At 42.5% G+C, this 22,584-nt stretch overlaps 1 protein-coding gene across 2 annotated transcripts; it reads left to right on the top strand.

The window, feature by feature from the left end:
- The first annotated feature begins 478 nt into the window (after positions 1-478).
- Positions 479-22,063, top strand: LOC129823769 (phosphatidylinositol 4,5-bisphosphate 3-kinase catalytic subunit alpha isoform-like). Of its 2 annotated transcripts, XM_055882732.1 has the most exons (21): positions 487-897; positions 1,816-2,226; positions 2,403-2,612; positions 3,080-3,330; positions 3,740-3,985; positions 7,768-7,853; positions 8,202-8,307; positions 8,733-8,885; positions 9,254-9,388; positions 9,757-9,881; positions 10,107-10,188; positions 10,459-10,623; positions 13,871-13,974; positions 14,624-14,795; positions 15,037-15,143; positions 15,333-15,454; positions 15,852-15,930; positions 16,683-16,853; positions 17,325-17,442; positions 18,091-18,242; positions 18,405-22,063. In XM_055882732.1, exons 2-21 carry the CDS (start codon positions 1,875-1,877, stop codon positions 18,673-18,675), a joined length of 3,207 nt encoding a protein of 1,068 aa, XP_055738707.1. In that variant the 5' UTR covers positions 487-897; positions 1,816-1,874; the 3' UTR covers positions 18,676-22,063. The 2 variants fall into 2 exon arrangements, with proteins under 2 accessions (XP_055738709.1, XP_055738707.1); XM_055882734.1 differs by lacking the exons at positions 18,091-18,242; positions 18,405-22,063 and adding an exon at positions 17,901-18,072 and having other exon boundaries at positions 479-897.
- The last annotated feature ends 521 nt before the right edge of the window (positions 22,064-22,584 follow it).

The following is a 22,584-nucleotide window of genomic DNA, read 5'->3' as shown; positions in this document are numbered from 1 at the left end:
AAGTTGTGGTGGCAGCTGCAGAGAGGTATTTGGGTGTATGAGATTTGACCTCTAAAGCGTTACAGGGTCTTTCAGGCTGTTGGCCTGAGGTAGGGTTAGATATATTAAAATAGAGGAGTTGGGTGGTAGGTTTTTTAGTGACTGTACGGTTACATGGTAGGGTATTTGTTGATTTATTAGTATTTTTTTAATTTAAAAATAATAACAATCCAAGCAAAGTATAAGGGACGTATACTCCAGTCTAGTAGGTGGCCGTAATGCAACATTTATTGGATGTTAACCGCCATTAAACCTCATAGAAGAAAGTGTAATGGCTCTGGTGGGCTGTAGGTCAAGGTTTTGTTCAAGTCATCAAATCATTAAAACATTCGATTCAAACAATCAGTGGAACCCACCCCTGGTCCTCCCTAATAGCAATCCCTGGCCACCAACTCCTGGCCTACTATTAATGCATTTTTACTTGAATTGTGTTGCCATGCTGTCAGAATTTAACAATTGTATTTCAAGAGTGTGTTTTCTTACACGTTTAAGCTGTATGTCAAATGTATAAAATGCTGTTGGTGAAATGGAATACAGTGTTTGAAAAGAACGACAGAGAACGTTCTATGCATCATGTCTTCGAGGTCAAAGCCCGATGCCACGGGGGCCTATGTATGGGGCGGTACTAACGAGAAGTCAGGCAGCTAGCTTTGGCTAAACGAACACTAGCGGCTTGTGAGCCATCAAAATGCAGTATTTTTCGCTATTGGGGTGGACTTCACACCATGGAATGTAATGAATTTATTTCTTGGGAAAACTATATATTATAGCCAACGACGTCTTTGTTGAAAAATCGGACTGCCCTGAGACTTGGATGGAGGTGCAAGCAAGCGCTACGACTGAGGAGGTGTAGAACGGGTACGAATTGGGTTTGTTTAGCTAACGTTAGCTAGCTATTATCGGGAGAAAGTTGCCTGTTATGAGTGAAAACAGGGCGTTACTTGCGCGAGACAATAACCAAACTATTGTTTGTCTGCAGATGCCAGGTATTTAATCATAAAAGAGAAAAGGTGTCAAAATGCATATCAAATAAATACATACTTTTCAACGTGACAACAGTACGGCATAGTTGCATAATGAGGCATTGGACAATTAGCTAGGCTAGCTGGCACACGCTAGCTAAGTCGGCACAAACAACTAGATAATGGCTAGCGGTTTGTCAGCTAATATTAGCAAACTTGCTAGGTAGTAGCACCGGTGTTTTAGCTAGCTAGGTTAAATGTTTAAGCTAACTCTGTAACTAGACGCATTCTAGCAAGGAAAAATAAAATAACAATTGCCGGTTAGTTCTCGAACTTTTGCCATCCTAATAGACTCATATTTCTCTGAATTAATATGTTGCCAAATTAGCTAAACAACTAGCTAACTAGTTACTTTATTAGCAAGCTAGCTAACCAGCTAGCTACTGTCTTCAAATTCCATTGGCATTGCTTGTTGTGACAGCTTGTTCATTAGCTAGCTAATGATTACACTGACTGAGCTGTCAACCTCTCCACTTAGCTACCAAACTACCTATTGTTATGTGAAATATTTTCTTTGAGCAACATATGTCCTTTTTCATGCTTGAGCTGTCCCCATGCATTTACATTTTCTGGGACAATGAACAATTTGAGTTCATCATTTTATAATGTACTGTAAGCAACCGCCTGATTTTAATGTGATAGTAATTCGTTTTTTGCACTTCCACTCTCATTCAATATATTTAGCTAGCAGTATGGAGATTTTTTAAACAGGTCACTGCGTCTTATGGAATTGTCCCCCTCTCTCTCTGTCCAGTTGGTCGACACGTCTCATCCTAATTATTAACATAGTGAGGAGCAGCCGACCTGACCACCATGCCTCCCAGACCGTCTTCTGGGGAACTATGGGGCATGCACTTGATGCCCCCGAGCATCCAGGTGGACTGCCTTCTCCCAAATGGGATGATTCTGACATTGGTGTGCACACGTGAGGCAACACTCATCTCGGTCAAACACGAACTCTTCAAAGAGGCCAGGAAGTATCCTCTCCACCACCTCCTACAGGAGGAGACCTCCTACATCTTTGTCAGCGTTACCCAAGAGGCTGAGAGAGAGGAGTTCTATGATGAGACAAGGAGACTGTGCGACCTCAGGCTTTTTCAGGCCTTCCTGAAAGTCATCGAACCAGTGGGCAACCGAGAGGAGAAAATACTCAACCGAGAAATTGGTATGTATGTCTCTCGTATTCTTTATATTTGGTCACATAGGTGCTTTCTTTGAGTATAGTGTGACATCTGGCTGTTTTCAAATTTCATTCATGAATACTGAGTGTGATTAAGCTTGATACAATGTATCTTGAAGCTATAGGAAGGAGTACATGAAATGTTATTTTTCTTTGTACAGGTTTTGCAATAGGAATGCCTATATGCGAGTTTGACCTGGTCAAGGACTCGGAAGTGCAGGACTTTAGAAGAAACATATTGAATGTCTGCAAGGAGTCTGTGGACCTCCGAGACACTAATGGACCCATCAGTAGAGCATTGTACGTCTACCCTCCCAATGTAGAGTCGTCAGTAGAACTGCCCAAGCACATCTTCAATAAGCTTGACAAAGGTAGGAAATGGGAGACAGTGATACATAAAGACGGTTTTGGTCTGGGAAAGGCAAAATGTCCCAGCCACGTACAGCCTAATATTCTATAAACCGACACTATTCTTAACATTGACAGAATCACCATCCACTTGTTTTAAATATGTTTATGTGATTTTAATCAATTAAAATTAAATTTGTCACATGCGCCGAATACAACAGGTATTCCTTAGTCCAGTAGACCTTACCGTGAAATGCTTGCCTACAAGCCCTTAACCAACAATGCAGTTCATCAAATGAAGTTAAGAAAATATTTACTAAATAAACTAAAGTATATTTATTTTTTAAGTAATACAATCAGACATGGTGTGACATTTCTGATTGGATGGTGGAAGACTTGAACATTTACCTCGCTTACTTTTGCCATGTTACTGTAGTAACACATTTTTTCAGGACCCTGTGACTGACCACCATATTCTTTTCTCCCCCAGGTCAAATCATAGTGGTCATCTGGGTCATCGTGTCACCGAGCAACGACAAGCAGAAGTACACCCTGAAGATCAATCACGACTGCGTGCCGGAGCATGTGATCGCAGAGGCCATCCGCAAGAAGACGCGTAGCATGCTGCTGTCCCACGAGCAGCTCAAGATGTGTGTGCAGGAGTATCAGGGAAAGTACATCCTCAAGGTGTGCGGCTGTGATGAGTACCTGCTGGAGAAGTACCCCCTTAGCCAGTACAAGGTAAACACAGACCCACACACACATTGCTCTGACGCGTACTCCACGTCTTGAATATGAATACAATTACACATCTGATGTAGTTTGTCTCTTGCCGGTGTGTTTTTAAATATGATACCAAAGAAATAATTCCCAAATGCTGCTTTTTATGGCAACAGTCTGATCTGAAATGTTGGCGTTTGAGAGAGAAAAAATAAGAAAAAAAGAACACTTTTACAAGCGTACTCTGTTAGGACATTCTTCCTTTGAATCCTGTCTGAAGCCTTTTAGAATGACTGGCCAATGACTAGCTAGCAATGTTACACCGGTAAAAGCAGATGCGCAAAACATAGGTAGCCATTCGTTGCATGTTCAATTACCTCTGGCTTGGTGTAGTGTCTAATGCCCTTATGTCTATGCCTTTCCTTTCCAGTACGTGAGGAGTTGCATCATGCTGGGCCGCATGCCCAACCTCATGCTAATGGCCAAGGATAGCCTTTACTCCCAGCTGCCCATCGACACCTTTACCATGCCCTCGTACGCCCGACGTATTTCCACGGCAACGCCCTATATGAACGGCGAGACGGCCACCAAGTCCCTGTGGACCATCAACGGCACGCTGAGGATCAGGATACTGTGCGCAACCTATGTCAATGTAAACATCAGGGACATTGACAAGGTACTGTACTTGAGGACTTTTGGGTTGTGTTCAGTAGAGCATATTGTAATGAAATGTTTTGCAACTGATAACGAATACCTGTGTTTAGGGCTGTGGCGTTCATTCCATTTTTGTCAGCCGGTTATTGTCATGCAAAAAACTGCCGGTCTCACGGTAATTGACCGTTAATTAACATACACTTTTAGCATCTCCAGGCTCCATGCATACAAGCCTCTGATGCCTGCCTTTGGAACATCTACATTTAAAAAAAAGTCTAATAAATCAATTGATTATACACCAACACAATAAACTCATTATTTATTTTAGGCAGGTCTAAAGAAACATGATATGAAGAAAATGTATTTCAGAAGAAAAGAAAATTAGTTGGCCTACTGTATGTTATCTGGATATGTGCCATGTCATAGGCTGTAGGCCTATGAGTCCTGTGACATTATATTATGATTTTATAGTAAGCAAGAATATAATTCACACAAAAAAAGTTGGTGCTCTGTTCTTTGCCTCACGCTGTTCTCTCAAGTGATCATATTTTCACCCATCAGACTTCTCAATTTAATCTTTACTAATATATAAAATTAGTTTCAATTTAGAATGCCACATAATCGAATGGGCAGGGGATTTAAAAAAAAATCCATATGCACTGGAATAGCGAATGGAGGACATTTTCCCGCCGGTACATTTTTCACTCAAGTTGGGTAGGCTATTCTGGTCATTTCGCTGTGCCACAGGTGATATTGTGCCCAAACTCTGTATGCCATAGGCTCTCCAACCCTGTTCCTGCAGCTACCCAGTGCTTAGTTTGAGTCTCTGCGTGTTGGAGAAAGGAATGAAGGAGAGGGGGAGAGAGGAGACAGAAACGCAGTGGTTAGATATTCTGTAGCTGAAGGTATTGTCAGCCTATTAATTATATAAAAAAGCCCTCTTACTAGGCTATTCAAAATCTAAAACAAATTTACTATAATTGTAGGCTAAATCTGAATTTGATTTATTTAGTCTAGACCAATTATGTTCCGAAGAGATCTTAAGTTACTATGTTGGGGTCTCTTTACTGTGTGTGAATGTTTTTCTGCCATGTGTAATATGCGGTAGACTATGTATTATATAACAGCACAATCATTATTTTAATTCAGTTATTTTTGGGGGGCTTGGGCTCATATTTGCTCATTTCATATGTAAATACTGTATTCTATTTTAGTCAATCAAATCAAATCTTATTTGTCACATGCGCCGAATACAACAGGTGTAGCCCTTACCGTGAAATGCTTACTTAAAAGCCCTTAACCAACAATGCAGTTCAAGAAAGAGTTAAGAAACTATTTACTAAATAAAGTAACATTTTCTTTTTAAGTAACACAAGAAAATTACATAACAATAACTTGGCTATATACAGGGGTACCTGTACCGAGTCAATGTTTGGGGGTACAGGTTAGTCGAGATAATTTGTAAAGTAACTGCATAGATAATAAACTGCGAGTAGCAGCAGTGTAAAAACAAAGGGGTGGGTCAATGTACAGTAAATAGTCTGGGTGGCCATTTGATTAATTGTTCAACACTCTTATGGCTTGGGGGTAGAAGCTGTTAAGGAGCTTTTTGGTCCTAGGCTTGGCGCTCTGGCACCGCTTGCCGTGCGGTAGCAGAGAGAACAGTCTATGACTTGGGTGACTGGAGTCTTTGACAATTTTTTGGGCCCTCCTCTGACATCGCCTAGTATATAGGTCCTGGATGTCAGGAAGCTTGGCCCTAGTGATGTACTGGGCCATACACACTGCCCTCCGTTGCGCCTTACGGTCAGGTGCCGAGCAGTTGCCATACCAGGCGGTGATGCAACCAGTCAGGATGCGCTCGATGGTGCACCTGTAGGAACTTTTTGAGGATCTGGGGACCCATGCCAAATCTCCTGAGAAAGGTGTTGTTGTGCCCTCTTCACAACTGTCTTGGTGTGTTTGGACCATTCTTGTTTGTTGGTGATGTGGACACCAAGGAACTTGAAATTCTCGACCCGCCCCACTTCAGCCCCATCAATGTTAACGGGGGCCTGTTCGGCCCTCCTTTTCCTGTAGTCCACGATCAGCTCCTTTGTCTTGCTCACATTGAGGAAGAGGTTCTTGTCCTGGCACCACACTGCCCGGTCTCTCACCTCCCGATAGCCTACCTCATCGTTGTCTGTTATCAGCCCTACCACTCTTGTGTCGAGAGCATACTTAAAGATGGTGTTGGAGTTGTGCTTGGCCACGCAGTCGTGGTTGAACAGGGAGTACAGGAGGGGACTAAGCACGCACCCCTGAGGGGCCCAAGTGTTTACGATCAGCGTGGCAGATGTGTTGTTGCCTACCCTTACCACCTGGGGGCAGCCCGTCAGGAAGTCCAGGATCCAGTTGCCGAGGGAGGTGTTTAGTCCCAGGGTCCTTAACTTAGTGATGAGCTTTGTGGGCACTATGGTGTTGAATGCTGAGCTATAGTCAATGAACAGCATTCTCATAGGTGTTCCTTTTGTCCAGGTGGGAAAGGGCAGTGGGGAGTGCGATTGAGATTGTGTCATCTGTGGATCTGTTGGGGTGGTATGCGAATTGAAGTGGGTCTAGGCTTTCCAGCATGATGGTGTTGATGTGAGCCATGACCAGCCTTTCAAAGCACTTCATGGCTACCGACGTGAGTGCTACGAGGCGGTAATTAGTTAGGCAGGTTACCTTCACTTTCTTGGGCACAGGGACAATGGTGGTCTGTTTGAAACATGTAGGTATAACAGACTCGGTCAGGGATAGGTTGAAAATGTCAGTGAAGACACTTGCCAGTTGGTCAGCGTATGCTTGGAGTACATGTCCTGGTAATCCGTCTGGCCCCGCGGCTTTGGGATGTTGACTTTTTTTAAGGTCTTGCTCACATTGGCTACGGAGAGCGTGATCACACAGTCATCCGGAACTGCTGGTGCTCGCATGCATGCTTCAGTGTTACTTGCCTCGAAGCAAGCATAAAAGGCATTTAGCTTGTCTGGTAGGCTCGCTTCACTGGGCAGTTCGCGGCTGAGTTTCCCTTTGTAGTCTATAATATTTTTCAAGCCTTGCCACATCCGAAGAGCATCAGCCGGTGTAGTGGGATTCAATCTTAGTTATTTATTGATGCTTTGCCTGTTTGATGGCTTGTCTGAGGGCATAGCAGGATTTCTTATAAGCATCTGGATTAGTGTCCCGCTCCTTGAAAGCGGCAGCTCTTACCTTTAGCTCGGTGCGGATGTTTCCTGTAATCCATGGCTTCTGGTTGGGAAATATACGTACGGTCACTGTGGGGACAACGTCGTTGATGCACTTTATTATTGATGAAGTCGGTGACTGAGGTGGTATACTCCCAAATGCCATTGGATGAATCCCGGAACATATTCCTCTCTGTGCTAGCACTCCGACATTGCTTGTCCTGATATTTATTTGACTTTAATATTTGTGTGTATTGTTGTGAATTGTTAGATATTACTGCACTGTTGGAGCATTTTGATAGACATATTTAGCAGATGTTATTGCGGGTGTATGTGACCAATACAATTTGATTTGATTTATAGCCATATGAACAAGTTCAGGCAGTACCCCTTTACAAAAGGTTTTCTCCCCACTGAACACGAACGATCCTGTTGTCAGTTCTGTTGTACATGTCAGTGCAGGTCCTCGTGATGAAGAGGAACAACATTTAGATGTAATATCTGAATAGATCTGGTTTGGGCCCTAATGTCCTGGATGTCAGTTTCTGTATCAAAGGCATCTATGTAAATTATTGATGTGTCTCTGCTTTTGATCTAGATCTATGTCCGGACTGGGATCTACCACGGTGGGGAGCAGCTGTGTGACAATGTGAACACTCAGCGCGTGCCATGCTCAAATCCCAGGTATGCCATCCAGCGTCATAATAAACTGTGCTTTCTTAATGAAGTACTTGCTAAATCACATACTGCAGGTCTTTACAGTGAGACCATTTTTACTTGCATATGCGCCCAAGTATTTTGCTGTGCGACCTGGAATTTTAATTTAGGAGCACCAGTGTGCCAAGAAAAATGAACAATTCTACCTTTTTTAACTTTCTTTTTCATTGTGCTCCTAAATGTCTTTCGGTGTGCCTTTTTTATTTTTCAACTTAGGCTCACATGTGCTCCTTGTAAAATAGCGAAGCCTATTGTTAGCTTCATAAGTATGTTTATTTGATTGATTGGGGGAAATGTTTTTGTTGTCCAACCCAGGTGGAATGAGTGGCTGAACTACGACATGTACATTCCAGACATCCCACGTGCCGCCCGCCTCTGTCTGTCCATCTGCTCTGTGAAAGGGAGGAAGGGGGCTAAAGAGGTGAGCTCTCCCTCCTGCCTACCAGTGCCAGGAACTTAGTTTGACCAAACCAAAAGTAACTTTTTTCCCACTGTCAGAAACTAGGTCTCAAACTCAAAATACCAGAGGGACTATGTCGGTGTTACTGTTGTCAGTGGGGGCTAGAGCGAAGCAGCTTTTGGGCCTGCTGTGGCCCTTGGGCCGCCAGTTTGAGACTCCTGTTGCAGATGGATACGGGGAAAAAATACATTACCAGTACATTTCCTGGCTTTGACCAATTCTGCTGTTGTCTTTGTGCAACCATCGCCTTCAATTTTATCCTTCCATTGCTTGGAATGCTATATCCTTTAACAAAATAATTTAACTATGTACATTAACCACGATTCCAATCCAACTCCATACATTTGATTACAATCCAATCCAACGTTGCTCTATTGTTGCTGCAGGAGCACTGTCCGCTAGCCTGGGGCAACATCAATCTGTTTGACTACACCCACACTCTAGTGGCCGGGAAGATGGCCCTCAACCTGTGGCCTGTGCCCCATGGCCTGGAAGACCTGCTCAATGCCATCGGAGTCACTGGCTCCAATCCAAACAAGGTCTGAGGTGTTAGCTAGCTCGACTACACGCACGCACGCATGCAGAGACCGATGCAAAGACACACTTTCTCAAAGACACTCAGCTAGAGTGGCGAACGATAAGCCGCCCACACATCTACACACACACACACATCTACACACACACCTACAGAGACAAAGTTACACACACCATCACGACCCCAAATCCATTCACATACAGCTCGAGCGGCTAGCAATAAACCTCCCCTCTAGCTGTCTAAGCCTCTTATCTCCCTTATTAATTACTAATTGACGCGTCACCTAACCCCACAATAGGACACCATGGTTCTCTTAAGGCCCTTTTGAATGACCCCTTGTGACCTTTTCATTATATTACCATGGGCCCACAGGAAACCCCTTGCCTGGAGCTGGAGTTTGATCACTTCAGTAACCCGGTCAAGTTCCCCGACATGCCGGCCATCGAGGAGCACGCCAACTGTAACATATCCCGGGAGCTGGGCTTCAACTACTGCCACACCGGTTTGGTAATTCCCAAGTGTTTGTGTTTCCAAGTCAATATTAACATTGTACATTAATCTGTTATGATGATTTAATGCATTTGACAAGTTGGTTGTACTAGAGACGTCACTAGCAGTCACCGCACAACCTGAGACGCCTGTGGTTTCATATTTCATTCATAGTGTCTCTCCCTGAGGCATGTTCAGTAGGCTCAAAACAGGAAGAACCCCCCCCCCATCTTGAAACAGGGAGGGTACTACCTGAGTGTGTCAAATAAGAACACAGATTTTAGTTTTCTGTTGCAAAACGTTGTACAATGGAGTGTTTATTGAACACAACCCTGTTTCCCACCAGTACTGTCGTTTAATTAGCAGCATAATGGTCTCTATTGCAGAGTAACAGACTGGCGAGGGACAACCCCCTGACGGACAGTGACAACGAACAGCTGCGCTTGGTGTGTAACAGAGACCCACTGTCTGAAATCACTGAGCAGGAGAAGGACTTCCTGTGGAGGCACAGGTAACATGCAGTGTGTGTGTGTGTACATACAGTGGGTATACTTCATCAACAAATGCATATTTGTTATGAAAAACTAATAAACAAAACCCTCGCAAGATCTATCTAACATTTCCTTTCTGAAATTGTTTGGTTACCTGCTCAAGCTACTCAACAAGCTCTTCTACTAACAGGCCCAGTATGTGATGTTAGGAGAGGAAACTAATGCACTCGACTCTCCTCCTGTAGACATTACTGCGGCACTATCCCAGAGATACTTCCCAAGATTCTCCTGGCAGTGAAATGGAACTCCAGAGATGAGGTTGCACAGGTAAACAGTCTCACATCACACTGTTGACAATTGTCTTTTTTATAGCCTAGCATAGCATGAGCTATTTTCTGCATATTCATTTTAATTGATTTGACTCATTTACCCATTTGGTTCCATTTCTGAGACGGTCATGTCAGTAAATATATATATATATATATATATATATATATATATATATATATATATATATATATATTTTTTTTTACATTTTCTTGAACTTTGCATTTTATTTTAGACATGCATTTTTATATTTGTTGTTCTTTGTTCCAGATGTATTGCCTTCTGAAGGACTGGCCAGCCATAAAGCCAGAACAAGCCATGGAGTTGCTGGACTGCAACTTCCCCGATCCCATGATTCGAGACTTTGCCGTGAAGTGCCTTGAGAAATACTTAACAGACGACAGACTCTCTCAATACCTCATCCAGCTGGTCCAGGTACAGTAATAAATAGCTACTAGACAGACTCAATACCTCATCCAGCTGGTCCAGGTACAGTAATAAATAGCTACTAGACAGACTCAATACCTCATCCAGCTGGTCCAGGTACAGTAATAAATAGCTACTAGACAGACTCAATACCTCATCCAGCTGGTCCAGGTACAGTAATAAATAGCTACTAGACAGACTCAATACCTCATCCAGCTGGTCCAGGTACAGTAATAAATAGCTACTAGACAGACTCAATACCTCATCCAGCTGGTCCAGGTACAGTAATAAATAGCTACTAGACAGACTCAATACCTCATTCAGCTGGTCCAGGTACAGTAATAAATACCTACTAGACAGACTCAATACCTCATCCAGCTGGTCCAGGTACAGTAATAAATAGCTACTAGACACACTCATTACCTCATCCAGCTGGTCCAGGTACAGTAATAAATAGCTACTAGACACACTCATTACCTCATCCAGCTGGTCCAGGTACAGTAATAAATACACTAGTGTTCAAAAGTTTGGGGTCACTTAGAAATGTCTTTGTTTTTGAAAGAAAAGCACATTTTCTGTCTATTTTTAAAATAACATAAAATTGATCAGAAATACAGTGTAGACATTGTTAATGTTGTAAATGACTATTGTAGCTGGAAACGGCTGATTTTCTCATGGAATATCTACATAAGCGTACAGAGGCCCATTATCAGCAACCGTGTTCCAATGGCACGTTGTGTTAGCTAATCCAAGTTTATAATTTTAAAAGGCTAATTGATCATTAGAAAACCCTTTTTGCAATTATGTTAGCACAGCTGAAAACTGTTGTGCTGATTTTAAAGAAGCAATAAAACTGGCCTTTAGACTAGTTGAGTGTCTGGAGCATCAGCATTTGTGGGTTTGATTACAGGCTCAAAATGGCTAGAAACAAAGATCTTTCTTCTGGAACTCGTCAGTCTATCTTGTTTTGTTTTTGCAGAGTTGCAAAGAAAAATCCATATCTCAGACTGGCCAATAAAAATAAAATAATAAGATGGGCAAAAGAACACAGACACTGGACAGAGGAACTCTGCCTAGAAGGCCAGCATCTCGGAGTCGCCTCTTCACTGTTGACGTTGAGACTGGTGTTTTGTGGGTGCTATTTAATGAAGCTGCCAGTTGAGAACTTGTGAGGCGTCTGTTTCTCAAACTAGTCACTCTAATGTACTTGTCCTCTTGCTCAGTTGTGCACCGGGGCCTCCCACTCCTCTTTGTATTCTGGTTAGAGCCAGTTTCCTCTGTTCTGTGAAGGGAGTAGTACACAGCGTTGTACGAGATCTTCAGTTTCTTGGCAATTTCTCGCATGGAATAGCCTTCATTTCTCAGAACAAGAATAGACTGATAAGTTTTGTTTCTGGACATTTTGAGCCTGTAATCGAACCCACAAATGCTGATGCTCCTGATACTCAACTAGTCTAAAGAAGGACAGTTTTATTGCTTCTTTAATGAGTACAACAGTTTTCAGCTGTGCTAACATAATTGCAAAAGGGTTTTCTAATGATCAATTAGCCATTTAAAATGATAAACTTGGATTAGCTAACACAACGTGCCATTGGAACACAGGAGTGATGGTTGCTGATAATGGGCCTCTGTACGTATATGTAGATAATCCATTAAATATCCGCCGTTTCCAGCTACTATAGTCATTTACAACATTAACAATGTCTACACTGTATTTCTGATCAATTTGATATTTTAATGGAGAATTATTTATTATTTTATTTCTTTTCAAAAACGAGGACATTTCTAAGTGACCCCAAACTTTTGAACTGTAGTGTACCTACCAGACAGACTCTCTGAATACCTCGTCCAGCTGATCCAGGTACAGTAATACGACCCACTCATAGTCTGTGCTGTGTAGAGACAGAATGGCCACATAGAAACCACATACTATTCTATACATTTTCTTTGACTCAACATGAATGCCACTGCCATCTTGATAGTTGGGGTTTTGACACCATCTGACAATGTTTTAAATAATTAACACTATGTAATGACAGAATTCAATGTGACCCCTTAGGCTAACTGCTTTATTTTACATGGTGGATTTATTCCGTCTGATCTCTTTCTGTGGTTTGCTAAAGTAATCTTTTTTGCTTTACAGTGTATTCAGACCCCTTGACTTTTTCTACTTTTTGTTACGTTAGACATATTCTAAAATGTATTAAATTGATGAAGGAAAAAAACAATCTACACACACTACCCCTTAATGACAAAGCAAAAACTGACATTTATGCTAATTTATATATAACATTTAAAAAAAAAAGATATACCTTATTTACATAAGTATTGAGACCCTTTGCTATGAGACTCAAAATTGAGCTCAGGTGCATCCTGTTTATATTGATCATCCTTGAGATGTTTCTACAACTTGATTGGAGGCCATCTGTGGTCAATTCATAAGACATGATTTGGAATGGCACACACCAGTCTATATAAGGTCCCACAGTTGACAGTGCATGTTAGAGCAAAAACCAAACCATGAGGTCGAAGGAATTGTCCGTAGAGCTCCGAGACAGGATTGTGTCGAGGCACAGACCTGATTTTCAATCCACATAAATCGCATTTTATTTGTCACGTGCTGAATACAACAGGTAAAAAGACCTTACCATGAAATGCTTACTTACAAGCCCTTAAACAACAATGCAGTTCAAGAAATTAGAGTTAAGAAATGATTAACTAAAGTAAAAAATTAAGTTACACAATAAAGAGGCTATATACAGGGGGTACCAGTACTGAGTCAATGTGTGGGGGTACAGGTTAGTTGAGGTAATTTGTACATGTAGGTAGGGGTAAAGTGACTATGCATAGATAATAAACAGAGAGTTGCAGCAGTGTAAAAACAAGGGGGGGGGGGGTCAATGTAAATAGTCTGGGTGACAATTTGATCCCCTACATGGACATTCTTCCTGCTCGTATCTCATTTAGGCTACACTGGTTTCAAGTTAAGATTTTACATCTATCAGCTCCTACGGAGCGGTAATGAACTCAACAGTTTAATGATTTGGACAAGTCGCTCCTAATTTTAGGCTCCTGCTATTAAGGAGAAGATCACGAAGGGTGAAATCAACTATTCACCTCAAATATTTAATACATTTTAGAACAAGGCTGTAATGTAACAAAATGTGGAAAAAGTCAAGGGGTCTGAATACTTTACGAATGCACTGTATGTGGGTGTGTGTTGTAAACGTGCCCTGTTTTTTCTTCTGGCCACCAGGTTCTTAAGTACGAACAGTACCTCGACAACCCGCTGGCCCGCTTCCTGCTGAAGAAGGCTTTGACCAATCAGCGGATAGGACATTTCTTCTTTTGGCATCTCAAGTGAGTTTGTTTTCCAGTTGTTTCCGCAGTGTGTATTATGGATGGCTTGAAGTTGCCACAGGCAGCTGGAATGCCATTCTGCTGGGATAATACATCTTTCTCCAAGGTCCTCTAAAAAGCTCAATTTGTGCATATCAGGGTTTACATAAAGAAAAGCTGACCAAGCGCAATTCGCCAGATCAAGTTACACGTTTATTTTCACTGTGTGTTCATGCATTTATTTGCGTAATCACAAGACATGTGTTTTGGAAATGTTTTTGCATACATTTCTATGGGTCATGCAGTTTGAGAAGTCTCTTGTACATTTTGTATGAGGGTGCACAATGAGGTCGATATATGATTAAATCTCATGATGGTATTTGACATTGACGATATATCTTGAAGGTCAAGACTATGCCGTATTTGAACTTTACAAATCCATACTGTGCAGTTTTATCAGTTGGGCTGTATCTATCTGTTAAATTAAGTCTAAATGAATTAACTAAGCCTTATTTATTTCGCCATACTAAGATTATTGAATGAAAATGCATTATCTACTTATTAATGGTGCAAAACGATTTATATTGTATATTTGGAGTAGCATATCGTAGAAGAGGTCTGCTGCTGAACCGTAGTTCACAATCACATAAGTTATTGTCTCTGCCTCCAGGTCGGAGATGCACAACAAGACTGTGAGCCAGCGGTTTGGCCTGCTGCTGGAGTCCTACTGCCGGGCCTGTGGCATGTACCTCAAGCACCTGAGCAGACAGGTGGAGGCCATGGAGAAACTCATCAACCTTACCGACCTTCTCAAGCAGGAGAAGAAGGACGAGGCCCAGAAGGTCAATTTACACTGTGGTCAAGGCCCTTCCACTCCACTTCACGCCCTAACATGGAAGCCTCAATAGATGACCACGTTTTTCTTATCCTCAATACAACACAAAAGAACAACACACAATCATACAACAAAATAGAGATACTAAGCAAAACGAGTGGAACTGCTCTACAAGCCAACAGACCCAAATGGTCTTCACGACTATGGACTCCTTGCAGTAAAGTGACGCTCTCTCTCTCTGCCCTCAGGTTCAGATGAAGTTCCTGGTGGAGCAGATGAAACGGCCTGACTACATGGATGCCCTACAGAGCTTCACCTCTCCACTCAACCCAGCGCACCAGCTGGGAAACCTCCGGTACAGACGCTTTTTCAATCCAGAAAACGCAGTAGACATGACCACAAACGTCCACATATTTCCCCGGAATGTTTGAACAAAGAAACCAAGAAATGTGTCCTGTGAAATTGAGGGTTAATGACAGGTCAAATGTTTTCTTAATGTTATTCTCAGCGCCTCCGTGTTGATACAATGTTTACTATCTTTCAGCTTGGAAGAGTGCCGGATGATGTCATCGGCCAAGCGGCCCCTGTGGCTCAATTGGGAGAACCCTGACATGATGTCAGAGCTGCTCTTCCAGAGCAACGAGATCATCTTTAAAAACGGAGATGGTATGTCTCGCTAATGCATATCGAATCACTCAACCCCCTTGACTCACTAGACGATAAACATGCTTACAGGATTCAATTTTACATGCATGTCCCCAAACTCACTTTGGATTGCCCTGGCACCGATGCATAATGCATTAAAGCAGGGTTTCCCAAACTCGGTCCCGGGGACCCCAAGGGGTGCACGTTTTGGTTTTTGCTCCTAACACTACACCACTGATTCAACTATTCAACGTTGATCATTAAGCTTTGATTATTTGAATCAGCTGTGTAGTGCTAGGGGCAAAAACCAAAACATGCACCCCTTGGGGTAGTTTGGGAAACGCTGCATTTTAAAGTGTGATCAAAGCTTGGACTGCTCATCATCTTACTATTCCACTCCCCCCCCTGTCTCCTTCAGATCTGAGGCAGGACATGCTGACTTTGCAGATCATTAGAATAATGGAGAACATCTGGCAGAACCAGGGCCTTGATCTCAGGTACTGTCTCTTTGTAGCCGCTCGGCAGCAGCACGCATGAATAGTCGATTTCACCCTTCGCGTTCTTCTCCTTAATAGCAGGAGCCTAAAATTAGGAGCGACTTGTCCAATTCATTAAACCGTTGAGTTCATTACCTCTCTGTAGGAGCTGATAGATGTAAATTCTTAACTTGAAACCTGTGTAGCCTAAATGAGATACGAGCAGGAAGAATGTCCATGTAGGTGGATTGAAAGTCAGGTCGTTTTCTTATTGGTCTATTAACTAATTTATCACAGGCAGGCCAAAACTCCATCCCGCCAAAACAGGCTGACATTTCAGGCTGTCTTTTCAAACAGCTCTTACACTAAAAGGGAATTATTATAATTTTCACAATTCCACAGTATTATTCCAACCTCATAGGTTGGAATTCCATGACATAGACTGACCAGGTGAAAGCTATGATCCCTTATTGACATCACCTGTTAAATCCACTTCATTCAGTATAGATGAAGGAGAGGAGAGGTTAAAGAAGGAGTTTGGATAGACAGAGACATAGATGTGTTGGACTGTAGTATTTTGAGGGATTTATAGACCCATCCAATCTTTTTCATGATCATATTTTGTAAGTTACTTTTCTTAAATTGTTTGTAAATATTGTATATTTTTATTGTTGGAATTTGTATGATTGTGTGCAGGGCTTCTTGGTCTCAAATGGGATTTCCTGTTTTAAATCAATTGAAATATATCCTGTTGCTTCCTCTGTGTCATTCAGGATGCTTCCTTACGGCTGCCTGTCCATTGGCGACTGCGTGGGCCTGATAGAGGTGGTTAGAAACTCCCACACCATCATGCAGATCCAGTGTAAAGGAGGCCTGAAGGGGGCGCTGCAATTCAACAGCCACACGCTGCACCAGTGGCTCAAGGACAAGAACAGGGGGGAGATGTGAGTGATGCCTGGGCTAGGTTCCAATAGCCACACTTGAACACTACATAGAACGCATGCCCAGTAGGTCTACGTAGCTTCGTTCTTCTACATTGCTTCATTCTAAGCAATCCTAATTAATTCTAAATTATACTATTGTAATGGATAGAGATTTGGTGAGACATTTCATAGTTTCAAGCAGAGAAACTATTTGGAACAGTTCGTTGCTTATGGGGGGACAACATCAAGTTTATTCTCCACAGGGCAAAGGTTTCCTGGAATTGCTTAGGAGTAGATTGTACTGTGTTTGGTATTCCTATTATGACAACTTCCTCTTCAGTTAAATGCCTTAGGGTTATGACAACTTCCTCTTCAGTTAAATGCCATAGGGTTATGACAACTTCCTCTTCAGTTAAATGCCTTAGGGTTATGACAATTTCCTCTTCAGTTAAATGCCATTGACTCACGGAAAACCCATTAAACTGTGTCCAGGTACGACCAGGCCATTGACTTGTTCACACGGTCATGTGCGGGCTACTGCGTAGCCACCTTCATCCTGGGGATCGGTGACAGACACAACAGCAACATCATGGTCAAAGATGATGGACAGGTACTTCACAGACTAATGGCCCTGCTACACTATAGCCGTCAGCCGTTGAGGAAATGCTTCCTTCTAAATCAATGAAAGCTGCTTCACTGCCTGCGCTACGTCACGTCCAATGGCAGGATCCAAGCTCAAGAATCTGAGGTTCAAATCTTGACTCACGAAGTTCATTCTATTTTGTGACTTTATTTAAAGTACATTTTGGTTGCATATGGCCTCGACTATACACCACTAGTTATTTTACTAAGATTTATGATGTCAAGAAGCTACTATGTTCACAATGTAAACAAAAACAACTTGTGTAATTACAGGATCATTTAGAACTACCACTTGCAACAATGTAATGAGTACTTGAGAAAAACTGGACCTAAGCTATTGTACTGACACATAATTGATGACTGGTGCAGTAGGGGAGAATAGAGTAAAGATGCTCCTCCGCTCTCAAAATAACACGCTCTATGTAGCAGGTAGAACTGGTTGGAAGATTCCTGGAATAAGCCGGAAACCCGAGAATCCTCCAACCAGGATTTCTGAAAAACTGGGGAAGTTTGAGAAAGTTACCAGATTTTTGCAACCCTACACACTACTCTTTTCTCTTGACGTTCCTTGGTTATAGGTTACATTTAAAAATATATACATATTTTCTCCTTGCAGCTATTCCACATAGACTTTGGCCATTTCCTGGATCACAAGAAGAAGAAATTTGGCTACAAGCGAGAGCGGGTGCCCTTCGTCTTGACACAGGACTTCTTAATCGTCATCAGTAAAGGAACCCAGGAGTGCACCAAAACCAGGGAGTTTGAGAGGTACAGTTTCACTATTTTGTGTTATGTTACAGAATGAAATCATTACTCCAACCGGTAATACAATGCAACTTTATTTATCTCACACACACATCTCCTAACCTAGCTAGGTTCAACATTTCCCAGACTAATCGTCCCTCACCGTTGTTCTTCCATTCCCACCAGGTTCCAGGAGATGTGCTACAAGGCCTACCTGGCCATCCGGCAGCACGCCAACCTCTTCATCAACCTGTTTTCCATGATGCTGGGCTCGGGGATGCCCGAACTGCAGTCCTTCGACGACATAGCTTACATCCGCAAGACCCTGGCGCTGGACAAGACGGAGCAGGAGGCCCTGGACTACTTCATGAAGCAGATGAACGACGCCCACCACGGCGGCTGGACCACCAAGATGGACTGGATCTTCCACACAATCCGCCAGCACGCCATGAACTGAGAGGGGCCATCTGCCCGGAGAGTAGCAGCAACGCAGAGAGGACAAGGGCGGATCTCTACACCATCCGCCTGGACTGTGTGTCAACGGAGAGACTAGAGCGGATCTCTACACCATCCGCCTGGACTGTGTGTCAACGGAGAGACTAGAGGGGATCTCTACACCATCCGCCTGGACTGTGTGTCAACGGAGAGACTAGAGGGGATCTCTACACCTTCCGCCAGTTAAGCACGCCATGAGCTGAGATGGCAGAGCGGACATCGCTAGCGTCCACGGATGGAGCTATGAATGGATAGAGCCATTGGATGAATAGAATGAATTGAGAGGCTAGAACGGATCGCTACATCATCTGCTAACGTCTGAGCTCTGAGGGAAATGCACATCTGTAAACCATCCACTAGGAGGCGCCAAAAGTGGATATTAGGGATGCATCGATACGGAAATTACGGGCTGATGTGATAATCATATTTACTGGACATTATCTTTCTCATATTGCTATGGCAATATGGCCACAGTTTTTTCTTTGTAAAATTAGGAGAACAACCACGATTGTAAACAACCGTTTTGCAAAAGTTATGTCATTTTTAAGATGAAGCGATCTATTGTATTATCAACCGATATGATGGCCGTTTTCCCCCCCCTATATCAAAGCATGCCCCCCAGAGTCATGTCCTGCTAACACACCAGGATACCGTGAAGACCTGCCCAGGGTCATGTCCTGCTAACACACCATGATACCGTGAAGACCTGCCCAGGGTCATGTCCTGCTAACACACCAGGATACCGTGAAGACCTGCCCAGGGTCATGTCCTGCTAACACACCAGGGTACCATGAAGACCTGCCCAGGGTCATGTCCTGCTAACACACCAGGATACCGTGAAGACCTGCCCAGGGTCATGTCCTGCTAACACACCAGGGTACCGTGAAGACCTGCCCAGGGTCATGTCCTGCTAACACACCAGGGTACCATGAAGACCTGCCCAGGGTCATGTCCTGCTAACACACCAGGATACCGTGAAGACCTGCCCAGGGTCATGTCCTGCTAACACACCAGGGTACCGTGAAGACCTGCCCAGGGTCATGTCCTGCTAACACACCATGATACCGTGAAGACCTGCCCAGGGTCATGTCCTGCTAACACACCAGGATACCGTGAAGACCTGCCCAGGGTCATGTCCTGCTAACACACCATGATACCGTGAAGACCTGCCCAGGGTCATGTCCTGCTAACACACCAGGATACCGTGAAGACCTGCCCAGGGTCATGTCCTGCTAACACACCAGGGTACCGTGAAGACCTGCCCAGGGCACGCAACGGAAAATGGTTTGATACGGAAAACCAAAAAATTATTATTATTGGACAAATCTTGGCAGTCTCTTTCAATCATGTTTTCTTCCTCTTGGTGCCCATTGAACACAACCCAGAATACCACCAGCATTGTTAATTCCCAGTGATGGATGGCTGTCAACTCTAAGACTAGCGAACAGAACTCTGACAAATCGTGTTTGATCTCAATTGACGATCACACATCTTATCTCCCCCCCCCCCCCCCCCCCCCTCCTCAGATGGAAACAGTCATGTTTCGTGACCTCAAAGTTTGAGATTTTGTACAGAAGTATCCCAATGGTCTTGTATGCATACATTTTTCCTTTTTAGTCTTCATTCTCTACTGAGCCAAAGTACTATATAGATATATATCTCTCCTACTACATCTGACTTATCAGTCTTACCATGAGTCACTACTATTCCAATCCCTGTGTTTCTCCTTTGTAGCACTGATCTCTACAGTATTTGTTTGTTTGTCCATCAGTATTATGATGCGTGTGCAGCGTTCTGGCGTAAAATGCTTGCCGTCCAGCACCCAGTTGGATGCAACACAGAAGTTTACGATGACTGACAGAAAATAACTGTAAATTCATCCTCTTCGTTTTGTTGTTTTTTTCGGGTTGTATTTTTAAAGGGAAATGGGGGGCAAAATGGATGTGCAATGTTATAGTTCTGTTACACTATGCAATTTGTGATCTTTATGTACTGTACTGCAAAGTAGAGTCGATGGGAGTATCTAATCATATACACAGCATTAAAGGTGTCTATCAACTGTACAGACAAGACAGTACACAGAAGACGAATGCACAATTATGCACTGACAGTATCGCCGATTTCTTCCCTGACAGGATGACTCTGGAAGAACTGTAAATAAAAAATAAAAAAATAGCCTTTCACTTTAGTTATTTTTTTTTCAAATCTAACCGTAGATTTTAGAAAGCGTTTGGAACCACCGTAGATTGTTTTGGGGTGAATTGGAATTTGCTTCATCCTATATTTACAGAATACAAGTATGTATAGATTTGACCCTATTACAGACTTCCCCAGCATTCTATGTCATATGAACTCCCTATTCAGTAAAGTTGTTAAAGATCAATAAAATAAAAGTGTAACAGGTGAATTTGTGGTTTTGCCTTCCCTGACAACTGCCCTTTTTTTAAGTGTGGATTCTGCACTTCTCATTGCATAAAGATACTTTTATTAGTCAGTTGTTTGCCAATTTTTACCAAATGACATGGTGTGTGTTTCTGTGCAGGTTACAGATGGTTGGGCAGGTCCCATTCAAAACAAGACAACTACAATAACCATATTACAAACAATATGCAAGCGCTATCATAGAACATTTTTCCTTTCATTTTCATTGTGGTTAAATGTCATCCTTTTCTTTTCACGGTTAATGCATGAGGTCCCTGAAGATCCTTTGTTCAACCAAGTGTTGTTTACTTGAAGTTCATGTTTTAAATGACATTTTGTTACTTGTGAGGTACAATGTCGTCACACCATGAAGATAAGCAATACTATCCTGGGGCCAGGGAATAATGTCTGGCCCCCATGAACTTTATGTGTGTAAATCGCTTTCCTTGAGTAACTACAGAGGTAATATATTTTTGTATTCTAAATGTAGACTAACTCAAAATTATAATCACTAAACAAAAAAAGTGGAATTATGCATAGTACATGGTTTCACACCCCGCTAGACAGCTTTTAGTTATTGAAATATGAGACACTAGTGATGAAGGACAACATGAGTTTGGTAAGGAGGAGAATGTATCGAGTGGTGTTTCACTGAAGGTCTGCTGTTCTGGTTATGAGCACAGTGTAAAAGCACAATGAGGAAAAGCTATCCTGCATGTTTTCAAAACCCACTATTCATAAGTTATCTATTCATCCCTGTAAATATCGTTTGACCTGTACTATGCACTCATTATTCTTTCATACTAATTAATGTACCATGTCTGGATAGAACCCTGTATTCATTCACTCATTGTACTGTTTCCTAAAAAAACTATATTTTCTCTGTATCCCCAGATATTTTGAGAACCAATAAATGTCATTTCTAATGATCCATTTCTTGCCTCATTTTATCATTAATCTCGTAATTAAAAAGAAAAATATATATATATAATTTATTTTTTATTTTTAAGAATCCTAAATTGTTTCAATTTGATACATTCAGTGTCAGTAAGATCTAGCCTCATCTCCAGGCTAACAGCTACCCCATATCGACAAAGTACCTGCTATGAGTAACCAGACCAGGAATTTTTTTCCTTCAAGTCAGCAAATTCAGACATGCAGTAGGAGTTCCTACAGTCCTTGTGCATGAAACGAACATCCCAGGAGATAGTTGGTAACGTAATCCTCTTTTCCATTTCACACTGCATCAGCCCATTGACTTCCTTCCATACAGTGGGAATCACCTACACAATATATAATCTCCATGTCTTGTCACTGGCTATGTTCCAATACACATTGTAGTATGCCACTGTCACCTTGACTTGAGTTATCCTACATAGGAGAGCTAGACCACCTTGGGAGCTGGTAGAATTTGCCCTGTGTGTTTATTTCCGTCAGTGTCTGCCTACCC

The sequence above is a fragment of the Salvelinus fontinalis genome, chromosome 26 (assembly GCF_029448725.1).
Source record: "Salvelinus fontinalis isolate EN_2023a chromosome 26, ASM2944872v1, whole genome shotgun sequence".
In the NCBI taxonomy this organism is placed as follows: domain Eukaryota; kingdom Metazoa; phylum Chordata; class Actinopteri; order Salmoniformes; family Salmonidae; genus Salvelinus; species Salvelinus fontinalis.
This window is presented reverse-complemented; position numbering and strand designations above follow the sequence as displayed.

What these genes read in the sequence shown, in the direction of transcription:
- LOC129823769 (XM_055882732.1), top strand. Translation starts at nt 1,875, where the DNA reads ATGCCTCCCAGACCGTCTTCTGGGGAACTATGGGGCATGCACTTGATG. An exon ending in GTGCCATGCTCAAATCCCAG is followed by an intron (nt 7,854 to 8,201) that starts GTATGCCATCCA and finishes TGTCCAACCCAG; the next exon opens with GTGGAATGAGTGGCTGAACT. An exon ending in TGGTCAAAGATGATGGACAG is followed by an intron (nt 17,443 to 18,090) that starts GTACTTCACAGA and finishes TTCTCCTTGCAG; the next exon opens with CTATTCCACATAGACTTTGG.